At 32.9% G+C, this 16,086-nt stretch overlaps 3 protein-coding genes across 3 annotated transcripts; 2 read left to right on the top strand and 1 right to left on the bottom strand.

The window, feature by feature from the left end:
* Positions 1-8,142: 8,142 nt before the first annotated feature.
* On the top strand, positions 8,143-9,426 carry LOC107470725 (protein RKD1-like). The gene is made up of 3 exons (XM_016090134.3): positions 8,143-8,209; positions 8,316-8,674; positions 9,013-9,426. The coding sequence occupies exons 1-3, from the start codon at positions 8,143-8,145 to the stop codon at positions 9,424-9,426; spliced, it is 840 nt and encodes a 279-aa protein (XP_015945620.3).
* A 1,754-nt stretch (positions 9,427-11,180) lies between these two features.
* LOC107468015 (pentatricopeptide repeat-containing protein At3g47530) lies at positions 11,181-13,723 on the top strand. The gene has a single exon (XM_016087263.3). The coding sequence runs from the start codon at positions 11,256-11,258 to the stop codon at positions 13,179-13,181; it is 1,926 nt and encodes a 641-aa protein (XP_015942749.1). The 5' UTR covers positions 11,181-11,255; the 3' UTR covers positions 13,182-13,723.
* A 235-nt stretch (positions 13,724-13,958) lies between these two features.
* On the bottom strand, positions 13,959-15,804 carry LOC107468023 (malate dehydrogenase, chloroplastic). The gene is made up of 2 exons (XM_016087272.3): positions 15,720-15,804; positions 13,959-15,586 (listed from the first exon to the last, which is right to left on the bottom strand). Exon 2 carries the CDS (start codon positions 15,574-15,576, stop codon positions 14,338-14,340), a length of 1,239 nt encoding a protein of 412 aa, XP_015942758.1. The 5' UTR covers positions 15,577-15,586; positions 15,720-15,804; the 3' UTR covers positions 13,959-14,337.
* Between the last annotated feature and the right edge of the window lie 282 nt (positions 15,805-16,086).

Here is a 16,086-nt window from a genome sequence, read left to right as displayed (position 1 = left end):
TTTAATTATATAATTATTTGTTGTTATCAGAACATGTTTATTTATTGTCGTTTATCTTAAAACTATATATCTATTTTTTTATTTTAAGATAATTATTGTGAAACAGATAAAGAACAATATAAAAAGTATATTTGAATCAAATTATTATTTTTTTATTTCAATAATATTACGTGAGTAAGTTATTTTAATAATTAAATTCAATCAAGTTAGCTTAATAATTTTTTAGCATAATAAAAACTAATTAAATAAAAAAATGCATAAATTAAATTAGTTGAATTTAATTATAAAAATAATTTGTTCATCTAGTATATATATTTTTTAAGAAAATTAGTGAAAAGGATAGAGAACAAGATAAAAGTATATTTGAACCAAATTATTAATTAATGTGTTCTAGTTACGCATAGGTAGCAGATCGAATTACACATTTTGGGCTATAAATTAGAGGAGATTAATAGATTAATAGATATAATCATGGTACTTATCTAAAGCGTGAAAAACAGACCAAAGGGTCGTAACCCACCAATGTTTTTTAAAGATCAAAATCTTCCAAATGCAGCATGCACACAAGAAAGAGGATTTCCTGAGACAACTGTTTAATGCAATTCTACAACAGCACGGCACACGAGATGATAAAGTTCTAATTTCTTTCTTTTTTCAAATGATACATTAACACCGATCCATGTCATTACAACTATTGCACATAAATATAGTGTATTAGTATTTTTATTCCTAATATTACAAAAATATACATTTTTAAAATTATTGTTTATTTTATTTTAATAGTATAAATTATGCATGATATAAAAGATTTATAAAATCAAATTATATTTACAAAAAAAAGTCGTAAATTGATAAAAAAAATTTGCTAAAAAGACCAAATTATCTATAAATAAAAAATTAAATAATAAGATTTTTAGTTATTATTTTTATATGAAAAATTTAATATTTTTATTAATAATTAATTTTAACATTTGTTATCTAAAATTTAAAATAATTTAATGTATATACTTTTACATTTAATTAGGTGTTAAATTTGTTACATAAATAAAAATAATTAATTTTTATATTTATTATTTAAAATAATATTTTTCTCTCAATTATATACATAAAAGTATAATTAGATAGCAGCATAAAAAAATTCTACTAATAGTTATAAAATTAACTCAAAATTAATTTTTTTAAAACAATTGAATCTTGATTCTAATTTTTAATTATAACATTATTATTCTTTTCAAATTATATGTAATAAATATTTGAAAGAAGAGAAATGAAAATATAGATTAGAAAGATAAGCGGTAAAAATTTAAAACTAAATAAAAAACTAAAAATTGTAAAAATATATCGGATGACAAAAATAGTAGAGAGAAATAGAAAAATTGAGAGAGGTAGATGAGAGAATTTAGGAAGGGAGATTATTAATTTTGAAAAAAATATTTTTTTTTTCAATTTTAATAAGCGAGTGTCATGTGACACATTTGATTATTAAATTAGATAGTAATATATGATACATAATATAGATATATTTGAATTTCAATTTTAATATTTTAATTTTAATTTTAATACAATTAAAGAATGTCATATTACACATTTTAATTGTCAAATTAGTAATTAGTCATTGATATTGATAATGATATATAAAAAAGATAGAGTAGTTGAAGGACTAAGAGAAATAGAAAAAGGAAGAGGGAGGAAGGGAGAACTGTATATAATAATAATAATATTTTTTGTTTGAATTAGATTATTTTGTTAATTTTGTTTTTTGTAGAACAGAAAAGTAGAAAAAAATAAAAAATGAGAGAAAAGAGAAAAAAATAAAGATGAAGAATGAGAGTGAGAGCGAAAGTTTGTTAATTTTGGAAGAAAAATTTTTATTTTAATTGTAATAAAAAAATATCAGATGACATATTTTGATTTGTCAAATTACTAATATAAAATATAAATTATATATAGAGTAAAAATGGTAGAGAGAAATAGAAAAATGGATGAGAGAATTTAGGAAGGAAATTTACTAATTTTGAAAAAAAATATTTTAATATATGATACATTTAATAGTAATATATGATACATGTGACACATTTGATTATTAAATTAGATAGTAATATATGATACATAATATAGGTATATTTCCATTTCAATTTTAATTTTAATATAATTAAAGAATATCATGTTACACATTTTTTTATTGTCAAATTAGTAATTAGTCATTGATATTAATAATGATATATAAAATAGATATAGTAGTTGAAAGAATGAGAGAGAAGAGAGAGAGAGAAAGGAAAAGTGAAGAGGGGAGAACTCTTTAATTTTGGTAGGAAAGATTTGATTTTAATTGTAATGAGGGAGTGACATGTGGTATATTTTGGTTGTAAAGTTAGTATGGAGGAGGGAAGAATTTTTTAATTTTAGAAGAAAATATTTAATTTCAATTATAATGAAAAAGTGACATGTGGTACATTTTGGTTGTAAAATTAGTAAAGAAGAGATGAAAATTCCTTAATTTTGGAAGAAAAGATTTTATTTTAATTATAATGAAAAAGTGACATATTATATATTTTGGTTATAAAATTAGAAGAATATAATAGATAATAGATGATAGTCTTGAAAATACACAAAAATATAAAATTTTATAATAGTCTTGCAAATAAGTATATAGGGTTTAGTTAAGGATTGATTGATTTTATTAATTGAGAAAAAATATAAAAATATATCAGATTTACATTTTTAATGTCTATTATATATTTATTTAAAATAAAAATTTAAAATTTAATAATAATCTTAATATATATTTTTGGGATATTTCTTAATTAAACCTTTATTATATAAATAATGAAAATACACATTAATTATTCATATATTATTTATGAAAATTTTCCCTTTAATTGGTATATGTCATGAGAATATTAATTTGTTAAATATATTCTGTGAGGCTTTTTTATTTTTCTTGCATATTTAATATATATTATTTAATTAAAATGTAAAGTTTTTATAGAAAATATTTATTTTTATATTTCTAAAAAACACTTGTGTGTCTCTCTCTATATATATAGAGGGTAAAATATAATCTCTCATTATATATTTTATAGGTAGAATAAAAAAAAATAAAAAATAAAATATTCAAAAATAAGAGATCACACTTTTTTCTTCTTTCTTTATCTCATAAAAGGGGTAAAAAATGTAAACAAGCCAAGGAGAGAACAATTTGACACAAATAAGTCAAAGCAAAATCTAATTCATCAATCAACCAAAGCACATTTCTATGTAGTTCGAACCAACATGGTTCGAACTCACTTTCCACGTAATTCGAACCTACCATAGCCACATAATTCGAACCAGTTTGGTTTGAACTCTAACTTCATAATTCGAACCAATTAGGTTCGAATTACACTGAAAAAATAGTCACCAAGTAATTTGAACTAACATGGTTCGAATTACTCAGAATTCGTTCCACACAGCAATTTAAGTTACGAACATAGTTTTCGCATCATGTCTTAATAAAACTCGTACAGTTATTTATTCCGGTGTGTATTAGACATACATTTCATTTAAAACAGCAGAGACAGAATATATTCATTAACTAAAATCCCATTCAAAGTACATCGCACTAACGTTAGCAAATTCTATCAGCCACCAACTACAAGTAAGAAAACCGATAATAGTGGAATCTAAACGCGAAATTGAAATAACAAAAGTACCAAAGCCACCAATACACCTAATCATGTTCCCGTGTGTGCTCTGCTCCTCCGAACTGTGGGCAACTCCGACGTGTGTGGCCGGGCTACCGACAAAGCCCACATCTCTTTGGCAGGTTCGGATCTACCTCGTCCATATTGATCCGTATCTGAGTGGACCTCGGACGACCTTCTCTCGCACGCCTCTTATTGGGGTCAGGGATGACAGTCGGCCCGTCATATGGTGGCCAGAAACCCTCCGGAATGGGAGGTGTGAAACCCATCCGATACACACTGAAGACCGAACTAAGACGATACACCTAGTGGACGTAAGGCTCCCATGTAAGCCGTGAGTAGGCACAGCATGCCAGTGCGTGGGGACATGGGAAATGAAGTGCCTGGAAGTATCCGCAGTCACATGTGTGAGATGCAAGCGAGACTCTGTAGCTACCCAGTGAGAAAGAACCAGTCGGAGTTGTCTCTGCAACGGTGAACTCGGAGTTATTTCTGTCGTACACAGTAACCGTGAAGCACCTAGCCGTCTTCAAGTTGGCCTCAATACACTTCACCAAGTGCTGACTAAATTGTTGTCCGGATCCCATCTGCGCCTCAGCCTCTCTCCCTTTGCGAACAAATAATTCGGCCAACCTTCTGTATGTTGCCTTCAATAGCGAGCACACCGGAAGGTTTTTGACACCCTTGAGGATCGAGTTCACACACTCAGATATATTCGTCGTCATGTGTCCGAACTGTCCAACTGTCCACCGACACGAACAGGGCTCGTCCTTAGGACTACAACAGTACCAGGCATCGTCAACTGGACTCCTAACACTCACCTTGGGAGCTCGTTGTACGACTCATCCCAGTCACCATAGATGAGGGCAACAGCCTTCTGCTTCGCCAACCAGACCCTCCTGTAAGTCGGCCTAAACCCAAAGTGTGCGGCGGTGGCATTTAGGAGCACCATGATGCTGACGAATGCATCATCCCTAACCATTGGCATAATGAATGCTGATATCACATGGTAATCCAAACTCCTGTGGTCGCTGGAAATGGAGGTGACGAGACAAGTATGTGGTCCGTTGTAACGTTTGACCTCCCAAAGTATGTGGAGGGTACTGCTGCGTGCCAGAGCTAGAACCACCGCCCGCCCCAGCAGTCTCACTTGCTCCAACATCATCGCCACTGTCATCAGCAATCATATCCGGCTCGACATTATCGTTCTCTGAATCATCCAAGAATCCATCTCCAACCCCAGCCGGTGTAACACACTGTAAAGAGGTCCGCAGATATTCCCCTTCACCGACCTCTTCGCCTACACTGCCGTTGAGATCAACAGCGAACGAATGGGAGGCGACAGGTTGGACGGGTGGCTCGTACGCTGGGACGAAGGAAGATGCAACGGCAGGTTTGGAGCTAGAATCGGCTACTGTGGCTAAAGTGGTGGTATTCCAGTTCGAACCCCCGAGCTGGACACTGCGTCAACCAACTTTGCCAACAGTTCTGGTGTCCTCACCTCTGAAAACTGCCGGCGACAATGAAACATGACCTGCAAGTCCTCATCACTCCCGATCGTGAAACAATCATACTTTATGGTTTCCTGGAGCACCATGATTGGAATTCGATAAAAAAATACTTCTTAACCCGTTTCACACCTTCTAGACCAAGTTTCAGCAGTACAGAGCTAACAAGGTCCTCATACCTCGTCGTAGGCCTGACGATAATACAGAGAGGATTCTTATCAGTGAACTTCACACCGAAACGAGTTTTCCTCTTAATGGATCCTCTGTGGTGAACCAACACTATGAAACTCTCCACACTAGCCATCTTACTCCCCTCTAATGATAGCAACTCACGTTCACACCATATATATACAGGTCTGGTCTTCACTAATTCGAACCAGCCTAGTACGAAATATGGTCTGTGTAATTCGAACCAAGCTGGTTCAAATTACTTGAGGAGTGTAATTCGAACCTAATTGGTTCAAATTATGAAGTTAGAGTTCGAACCAAATTGGTTCAAATTATGTGGCTATGGGTTACAATGTGTAATTCGAACCTATTGGTTTGAATTACGTGGAAAGTGAGTTCGAACCATGTTGTTCGAACTACATAGAAATGTGCTTTGGTTGATTGATGAATCAGATTTTGCTTTGGCTTATTTGTGTAAAATTGTTCTCCCTTTGGCTTGTTTATGTTTTTTACCCTCATAAAAGTAATGCCCATAGTTTTTTTTAATTATTCTACTAATTTTAAATAAAAAATAATTTAATAATAACTTTATAAAAATTAAAAAAAATTGCTTTTTATCTACGTTTAGAAATATTTATCATCGAACTTTTTTTATTAATTTATAAACATTTTAAAAGATAAGAGTAGTAAGATTGACTACTTAGCTTGTTTAAAAAATGAAGAGTTTAGTTTGTTTAACTATATTTTTGGAACGAAGACATATTATTATTTATCTCATAAATAAAAAAATAATAAAAAAATGACACCTCATTCTGTCCAAAATAATTATTTAATTATAATTAAACACACAAATTAACCCATTAAAAAATGATTAATGATATTTTGATTTTAGACAAAATTTAAGTGAATGTATAGAATTACCTTAATTAGTTATTTTATTATTACACTTCCACACTTTCGTTACTTGTTTAGTAATACTACTAGTAAAAGAAACTTTATTAATGTAAAACTTTTAATTATCAAACAAACAATTATTTTATTCGAGATAATAATAATAATAATAATAATAATAATAATAATAATAATAATAATAAAGATTTAGTTAAATTATGTCCTAAGAACACACTTTAAAAAAATAAAATAATAATTTTTTTTAATTTTAATGTATTTAATGTATTAAAAATATAAAAATATTTATTTTTTAATAACTTTTAATAATTGTTTTTCGATATACTTAAAATGTGTTCTTAAGATATATAATTAAAAAAACTCTAATAATAATAACAATAATTAAAATCAGTCATAAATACATAATAATATACATTAAAATATAAAATCTATATTAAAATATAAAATACATATTAAAAATGAGTTAAATTCACATGTATTTATACACAAATACATAATGATTGATTTTGGTAGCTGATTTTAGTATACAAATAATATTTTGTAATAATATTAATAAAGTAGAAATTCACATGGAGTTGTCTTCGTATAAAGTTGATAGTTGAAAATCGTCAGATAATTTATCATGTTTAACTAAATTATCATTTAACAATTTTCAATTATCAAATTTATATAAAGGTAACGGTATGTGAGTAATCTTCTAATAATAATGTAGGGTTAACTACTAATTTAGTACTCGAAGATTTAGCTATTGACAAAAAGTTAAGGTTACTGAAAGATATTATCGACAAAATAACCTCTAAGTGATCCGAAAATGCGACAAAAATAATCAATCATTATTATATTTTTTGTAAGTGACAAAACAATTTTTATATTTAATAAATGACTTATCTATTTGATTTTAATTTTTATGTCAACCTTTGAATAAATATTTAGAAGATGTACAAAAAAATTTATAACAAAACTTTATCTTTAAATTTTTTTATTTAAAAAAGGTTTATTTATCATGTGCTTTTTAAGGCATATGTTAAAATTACAAAATAAAAAAATTCATTTAAAATATAAAATATTTAAATTTTTAATATATTTATTTTATATTCATTAAATAAAAATATTTAAATTTTCTACTAGCAATAAACTTATCATGTGCACTTATGACACATGAATTTTTTTATCGCATTTTTTATTTTTTTTAAATTTATTTGTTGTTAGTATCGTTTAAGATTTATTTTGCCAGCAATATAAATTTTGTGAGTGTTATTTTAATAATTTACTCTAATGAAATAATATAAAAGCTAGGTTGAACCCAAATCTAATGGCTAAGATCAAAACAGGTTTGATTAGAATTATATATTCATGCAATTAATAAGATCCTTGTAACTCTCACAACTCATAAGCATAGCATTAAAAGCCATTTAACTGGTAGAAGGCTGCGCACTTTCTCCAAGTAATTACCCTCCATTATCACCCATTTATCATCATCATTATCATCATCATTCGTATATATATTGCCAACTTCTTTCTCTTCGTATCCCTCACTCACTCACTAATCACTATATTCCTCGCTTCATCAATTCTCTCCATCATCATCTTCTTCATGGCTTCTTGCAACTTCTTCAACCCTCAACAAATTGATGATCCTTTCCCACTTCCCACCCAATTTTCCGTATATGATTATGATTATTATTCTTTCTGGTAATCTATTTAGATTAACTCGTTACAAGTTACAACACTATACTATATATACTTTTCTTTTTGTGAATTATTTGCATTGCCACTGTGCTCTGCATTTATTCATTTTCAATTTATATTTCAGTGGAAACACTAACGAATATCCACCACTGGGATGTTGGGCACACGAGTTTTCAATACAAGACATGGAGTGTTACCCTTCACTTCCGTTTTATGAAACTCTTTCCATCGAGCCAATTTCAACTATTAAAGGTATATATATCACCATAATGAGTTTTAAGTTTTTATTTTTTGCTCATTAGATTCTTATACTATTATAGCTACTTATATTATACCATGTCCTTATATATATATGCAGACTATGACTTTTATGATATCAAGAAAGGGTTTTCTGTCTGGAACGAAGTGGATGCCGGCTTTGATTGTTCAGAAAAAGTTTCATCATCATCATTACTTTCCAACAAAAACAATGAAGAAGATAAGAGCATCCGGAGGGTTATGAATAAACGAGTTTGTAGAGAAGAGAGAAGTAGCAACAGTACGAAAATGTTATCAAGGAAGATGATATCGGAGTATTTCTACATGCCAATAACTCAAGCAGCGAAGGAACTTGATGTGGGCTTAACTCTTTTGAAGAAGAGATGCAGAGAGTTAGGGATTCGAAGGTGGCCTCATCGAAAACTTATGAGCCTTCAAACCCTCATCAATAATGTTCAGGTCCCTTCATTACTTCACATTATTCTATTCTATTCTTATATAGATGCAAATTCTAAAAGCTATTAAGAACATTCTTTTTTTTTCATTTCTTTTTTTTGTTACATTTTATGAACACATATATACTAATGTTTTGATGTTGATACCATGTTTTTGTTTTTATTATTTGAGGTAACAAATTAAAGATAATGTTGTATTGTTTACATATTTTGGGGTTAATGTATTGTATAAACTAATTAAAAGTTTACATTATTATTATTATTAATCCTTTAATTATTGTAGTAATTAAGGATACTGATTCGTGCAACGTTTTGTTTTGGGGTGTGATGGGGTTATTGAAGGAGCTAGGGAAGGAAGAGGGGAGAGAGAGTGAAGAGAAGCTAAGGAATGCAATTGAGATATTAGAGAAGGAAAAGAAGCTTCTGGAAGAAATGCCTGATTTGCAACTTGAAGACAATACCAAAAGACTTAGACAAGCATGCTTCAAGGCTAATTACAAGAAGAGGAAGCTCATGATGGGTTGTACTTCTTCAAATTCATCCATGGAATCTTCGTCTTCATCATCATATCATATTATTGGACATAATGCATTAAGAACTAGTCAGAATAACACAATGGGTGGTGTTGAATTTATTAGCTTTGATGATGATGAATATCAAGAACGAGACATCAAATCTGTGTTGTCTTTGCCTTCTTTGTCCCACAACATTCAAATGTGTTCTAGCTATATGTTTAATCACCCAAGTGGTGAATGATCAATTGGAGAGTGGTGGTATTTTGTTTTGTTTTTTTTTTTATTTTTTTTCTTTTTGGCCCTGTGTAAAGGAGGTGTTCTCGCTTATGGTTTGAATGAAGCACTTTTGTTTTTCATTCTTCGTCTTTTAAGTTAGAATGAATTAAGTATTTTCATGTAACTATCTTTTGAAAGGAAATGAGTTCAATAGCATGAAAGAAAATTTAATCGTAAGATTTTTTTTCTTTGGGTTAATTATTAGATGCTTCCTTTTCCTCCGCCATAAGATGAGTTCACTACATTGTTTCTATATTCTTTTAACAAAATAACAAAAAAATCAATAAGTGATCGTATTCCGTTAATTATAGAATTCTCTTAAAATCATTGCAATTTGTTTGAGTATCACTTAAAAATTGAAAATTTGTACTTTTCATTATTTTCACAGAGAAATATTGAAAATACACTTAATTTAGGTTTCTTTACTTTTATGTTAACTATTTCTTAACTATTTTTTTTTACATCATCACAAAACCGCTTAAAAATTTTCATGAATGCAAATATATAATGGCAGAATGTACATAGTATTTTTTATTTAATAAAATAGTATCTATAGTTTATAGGTATACCATTTTCAATTTTGCATGATATTCTTTATATCCTTCTCAAATAGTGTCGTTGGATAAAAGCTTTTCTAAATTATGCTATAAAATGATGAATTTTCACAATGTTAATCGATGGAAAGAAATAAATAAAATAGTAAATTTCACAATACAACGAGGAATGCTAATGCTCGGTAAAACTATGTTTGTTTAGAGAGAAAATGAAAAAAAAAAAATATTATTTTTTATTATTTAATTGAAGAAAAAAATTTAAAAAATAGATAAAAAATTGATAGAATCTACTAATTTTTTATTTCTCTAATATTTAAAAAAAATTAACCAAACATAACCTAAATTTTTGTTTGTTTACGAATTTTTTTGGTGACTTAAATAAATTAAACAAAGAAAAACAAAACAAACAAAATAAGGAACTGCTTAAATAGAGGGACAATCCCGTTTAAGACTACTCTTAAACTTCTACCAAGGTGAAAGAAGCTCCACATATAAAAGTTGTAACTTCATCATCATCTTTGCCATAGTATTTGCCACCGTGTTTGCATCTCTGATAATCAAACGAAAGTCAACACGCCAATTCCAATACATGATATCTCTTTATTTTGAGCAACAATGGATCAATAACCCCAAAACCATCTTGAGTAACAAGATTAAATGCTTCTACACAATACGTCTCACAAATAACATCTAGTTGACCCACATCCCAAACTAAGAGATATCCTCTCCAAATAGCAAACAATTCTCCTTGAAGAATACTATTACTCTCAATCATTCCCAAACACCCCCTTCTGGAAGCCAAATTTTATGGGAATTAAATATGTCATTATTTATTGCTCGCCATTTCCATCAAAGTCTCGAAAAGAACTTGAACGGATGCTCTCTACTATGATACAAGAACAAGTTCTTCAAATCTAAAGGATGACAAGAAATATTCAACTTATGTCAGACAAACTAAGCTTTTGAATAATCCCAAATACAATGTAAAATCGATTTCTGGCTAGAAAGACATCTTGGACAGCTATCCGATGACGACAAGAAAATTTGCGGTAGGAGCAATAGAAGGGAACAGGTGGTAAATAGAATTTAATTTTTTTTCTTGTCATTTTAAAACAATATTATTATTAAAAATTTAGAAATATTAGATTTTTTACTTGGCGGCGTAGTCAGTTCCCTTCCCTGTATTCTACTATTCTGTTCTTCAATCTTGAGAGCTTGAAATCTTTGCTAGATTCCGCAAATGAAACAAGTTGTGTTCTTCCACAACCCTTGGCTCCTTGCAGCGCCAAATCCCCAACGTCTCTCTCTTTCACTTTCTTCTTTTATTGCCATTCATCTTCTTCATCACACCACCAACCCACCGGAGCAACCTCCCCCGAATTTATGGTTACCTCCTTTTCAGCAAAGTAAACATGACCAACCAACACCCATCATGGAGTTGGTCATTTCCGCCATAAAATCTGCTTCTCACAAGACCCATCTTCTTCAATTACACGCTCATATTCTCCGCACATCTCTTGCTGAACACCCTGCAGTTTCTCTTCACTTCTTGAACCGTGTTGCTCTCTCTGGCCCATTGCAGGACCATAGCTATTCCCACCGTTTCTTCCAGAGCTTTACTTCCCCTTTTGTTTCTCATTACAATACCATGATCAGGGCCTCTTCTATGAGCGATTCACCCCAAAAAGGTCTCTTATTGTATCGAGATATGAGGAGAAGAGGTGTTTCTGCAGACCCATTATCTTCCTCTTTTGCTATTAAGTGTTGTATCAGGTTCCTGTGTCTTTTTGGAGGGGCACAGGTTCATTGCAATGTCTTCAAAGATGGACACCAATCAGATAGCCTTTTGCTCACTTCTCTCATGGACTTGTATTCACAGTGTCAGCAATGTCATGATGCATGCAAGGTGTTTGATGAGATTCCCCAGAGGGATACCATTGCTTGGAACGTCATGATCTCTTGCTTAATTCGTAATAAACGGAGTCGGGATGCTCTGAATTTGTTTGATGCCATGCAGAGCTCAAAGTATGAATGTGAACCTGATGATGTTACTTGTTTGCTTCTTCTTCAAGCTTGTGCTCATTTGAATGCCTTGGAATTCGGTGAACGAATTCATAGATACATCATGGAACATGGTTATGGTGCTGCTCGCAATTTGTCTAATTCTCTGATATCTATGTATTCTCGGTGTGGTAGTTTAGATAAGGCTTATGAGGTATTCAAGGGAACTTGCAATAAAAGTGTGGTTTCATGGAGTGCGATGATTTCTGGTTTGGCAGCTAATGGATATGGGATAGAAGCAATTGAAGCATTTCAAGAGATGCAGAGATTGGGGATTTGTCCTGATGATCAGACATTCACTGGAGTGCTGTCTGCTTGCAGTCATTCTGGATTGGTTGATGAGGGGATCTCATTTTTCAACCGCATGAGTCGAGAGTTTGGGATTACACCCAACATTCATCATTATGGCTGCATGGTTGATCTCTTCGGTCGCGCTGGTTTACTTGATAAGGCCTATCAACTGATTACCTCAATGGCTGTGAGGCCAGATTCAACAATATGGAGGACCTTGCTTGGAGCTTGCAGAATTTATGGCGACGTTACACTTGGCGAACGAGTTATTGAACACTTGATTGAATTGAAGGCTCAAGAAGCCGGGGATTATGTTTTGCTCCTGAATATTTATTCTTCAGCTGGTCACTGGGACAAGGTAGCAGAAGTGAGAAAACTTATGAAAGAAAAATCAATCCAAACAACACCTGGTTGTAGTACAATTGAGTTGAAAGGAACAGTACATGATTTTGTTGTCGATGACGTTTTACACCCAAGAAAAAGCGAGATTTATAAGACGCTGAATGAGATAAATAAGCAGCTGAAGATTGCAGGTTATGTTGTTGAACCTTCATCTGAGTTACATAAGATAGATGACAAAGAAAAGGGTTATGTGCTCTCTTATCACAGTGAAAAGTTGGCTGTTGCTTTTGGGGTTCTTGCTACTCCACCAGGCACAACACTGAGAGTGGCCAATAATCTCCGACTATGTGTTGATTGCCACAATTTCCTGAAAACATTTTCCTGGGTTTACAACCGTGATGTGGTCCTTAGGGACCATAATCGGTTTCACCACTTCCGTGGAGGGCTCTGCTCCTGTAATGATTATTGGTAAAGGTAACCCTTGAGCTTGTCATAGGTTTGCAAAACCAAACACTAATTTTGTGAAGTTTCTCTAAAGACATACTTCAAATGGAGCACTCCCCTCAAGGCAAGTTTTCTGAAACCAAACGGCAAACACCACCTTTAGCAAAGCTTTGCCTCTGATGCAGATATGGTTGGCTTTATTCAGAACTAAGCACCATTCACTTGTTAGTCTATAAAACCAAGGGGCTTATCTGAATTTGTCTCAAGCTGTTGAGTTGATCACTTTGTATATGACTGTCCTATTAAGTGATGCACATGGTGAAGATATTGGATACTTGCCACTCAGACATGAAGGAGGATATTTGTGTTTGCCACTTGATGGGTTTGGTAGTGGCATTTTCGAGATATTTTGTTCATACTGAGGATGTTTATCTAGGATTTGTCTACATAAAGAAGAGGTTATTATTAGACATGCAGCAAGGAAGGCGTCTCCAGTACTCTCCGGCAATTCTTTTGGCATTATCTGCCAACTCCAATGTTGTATTTTGAGTACCTCTTAATCAACTTTTGAATGATTATGATTATATTCAACAAACAATTTTTCTTTTAGCAAGTCCATACAGTTATGGAAACGTAACAGCAATAAATCAATGGTCCTACTATTATTCTCAAATGATTTTCTGCACATTTACTGTTTTGAGTGAAATTCCAAGTACACAGGAAATATCTGAGCATAGCCCTTACAAAAATTTTAATTGACCTAATATTGATCACTAGCCTTCAAGTCGATCAAAGTAAGCATAACTTTTTGAAATGTCTCCCAGCCTTACTATTCAAAAACACAATGAGAAATTAAAACTTCAAGTGTACCAATTTTACATGATAACAATGATATATTTTGATATTTCTTGATATTTCTGACAAAAAAACTAGAGCACAATTCAGTAACAGGAATGGAAACTCACTCTCTATCTACCAATAGGGCTGGAAGCAGAATTGATAGTATGGAAAATTTTGCATTCCAAGTCCTGAATGCAGTATGATTCTACAATGAAACCCTCAACCTAACTTCTCTAAGAAGTATTTATGCTCAAAGAAAGAAACCCATAATACCTTGAGAAACAACCTTTTGATTTTCTATTCTAAGGGACAACAGAGACTAAATGCTTTGATAAATTAAAGGTTTAAGCAGCAACTGTTTGCTTCTGAGCAAAAGCAATCCCCTTTTCGATGCTGGCCTTAAGTTCCGGCTTAAGTGCTTCCAAAGCCTTCTGTTCATATTCAGTCAACCCTTGGAGATCAGATGGAACCAAAGCCTCAACTCCTTTCCGGCCGAGTTTGACCCTTGAAGCAAAAAATGGAAGCTCAGTCAGGTCTGATTGTACAAACGAGCACTCATACACGTCCCCGTCTCCATCGAGAGCACGAAGAGAGGACTCAACGAATCTAGCAGCCGCATATGCCATAGATAGAGTAGCAGATCCGGCACCAGCCTTTGCTTCAACAACTTCTGTTCCTGCATTCTGAATCCTAACAGTTAACTCTTCAATCTCTTCATCAGTGAAACTCGCGGAGGGCTTTGTCTTCGACAGCAGGGGAAGTATGGTAATCCCAGCATGGCCCCCAACAACAGGGACATCAACATCAATCAGCTTCAGGTTCTTCCTTTGAGCAACAAATGTGTTCGCCCTGACAACATCCAAGGTAGTAACACCAAAGAGCTTCTTAGGATCATACACACCCTTCTGCTTCAGAACCTCGGCCGCAATAGGCACCGTGGAGTTCACCGGATTACTGATGATGTGAATAAAAGCACCGGGGCAATTATCGGCCACAGCCGAAACCAAGTCCCTAACAATGCCGGCATTGATGTTGAAAAGGTCGTCGCGAGTCATCCCTGGCTTCCTTGGAACTCCAGCGGGGATAACAACAACATCAACCCCTTTCAAACAGTTAGCCAACTCAGCAGCTCCGGTGAAATCCCTGACCTGCGAAGGCGTGTTGCAGTGGCTGATGTCAGCAGCAACACCCTTGACATTGGCAATATCATAAAGGTGTAAATCAGAAACAAGCGGGGACATCTTGATGAGCAGAGCGAGAGGCTGGCCAATCCCTCCGGCGGCACCGAGAACGGCGACTCTGAACGATGCCTGAGGCTGAAGATTGTAGTGGATAGTCCTGTCTTGAGTTTGTGCCTTGGATGCAAAAGATGCTCGGAGGGCGAAAACGGTTTCCTTGCCGGAGAACGATAACTGGGACTCCAATGTGACGGAAGATGAAGCCTTGAGGCCGCAGAAGTTCTTGAGGGGGTTCTGCGAGTTAAACCTAAGTCCTCCGAGAGGCTTCGATTGAGGGAGGGAGGTTCCTCTATGGGCAGTTCCAACGGTGAAGGTAGGTGCTGTTGCTGAAGCCGCCGCCGCCATTTGAAGCTTCCTAAAACAGACAAAACGCAACAATATATTATTCCAATAATAGAATCGTCAGAAAGGCGTAAAACATGGAATCGATAAAGGGAGGGTAAAAGAAATCAGATCTGGAGTGAGGAAAATGAGATCTGAGAGCGTACCTGGGAATCGGAGTGAAGAAGGTGAAAGTAAGCTGGGGTTTGGAATTTCCGCCTATGGTTCTTTCTTCGTGCTTAACGATACCGGATTCTTGGCTAATAGTATGGTATGCAATATATATATATACACCCTGTTCAGTCACCAACCACAAAAATGCTATTTTCAAAAGTATTATTTAGTGTGTGTTTGGATTTACGTTGAATAAATTGGAGTTTGAATAAAAATAATTTTGTAGAATTAATTTTGGATAGAAGTGAATTACATAATTTATGTTTGGTAATTTTTACTAAAATTAATTTTAATAAAATAAATATTATTTGAATAATATTAATTAAAATCACTTCTAGCTAAATAATTAATTAATTACTA

The sequence above is a fragment of the Arachis duranensis genome, chromosome 1 (genome assembly GCF_000817695.3).
Source record: "Arachis duranensis cultivar V14167 chromosome 1, aradu.V14167.gnm2.J7QH, whole genome shotgun sequence".
Lineage (NCBI taxonomy): Eukaryota > Viridiplantae > Streptophyta > Magnoliopsida > Fabales > Fabaceae > Arachis > Arachis duranensis.
Note: the sequence above shows the minus strand (reverse complement) of the source record. Positions and strands in the feature narration are given on the sequence as shown.

What these genes read in the sequence shown, in the direction of transcription:
- LOC107468015 (XM_016087263.3), top strand. Translation starts at nt 11,256, where the DNA reads ATGAAACAAGTTGTGTTCTTCCACAACCCTTGGCTCCTTGCAGCGCCA.
- LOC107468023 (XM_016087272.3), bottom strand. Translation starts at nt 15,576, where the DNA reads ATGGCGGCGGCGGCTTCAGCAACAGCACCTACCTTCACCGTTGGAACT.
- LOC107470725 (XM_016090134.3), top strand. Translation starts at nt 8,143, where the DNA reads ATGGAGTGTTACCCTTCACTTCCGTTTTATGAAACTCTTTCCATCGAG. An exon ending in GCCAATTTCAACTATTAAAG is followed by an intron (nt 8,210 to 8,315) that starts GTATATATATCA and finishes ATATATATGCAG; the next exon opens with ACTATGACTTTTATGATATC. An exon ending in CCCTCATCAATAATGTTCAG is followed by an intron (nt 8,675 to 9,012) that starts GTCCCTTCATTA and finishes GGGTTATTGAAG; the next exon opens with GAGCTAGGGAAGGAAGAGGG.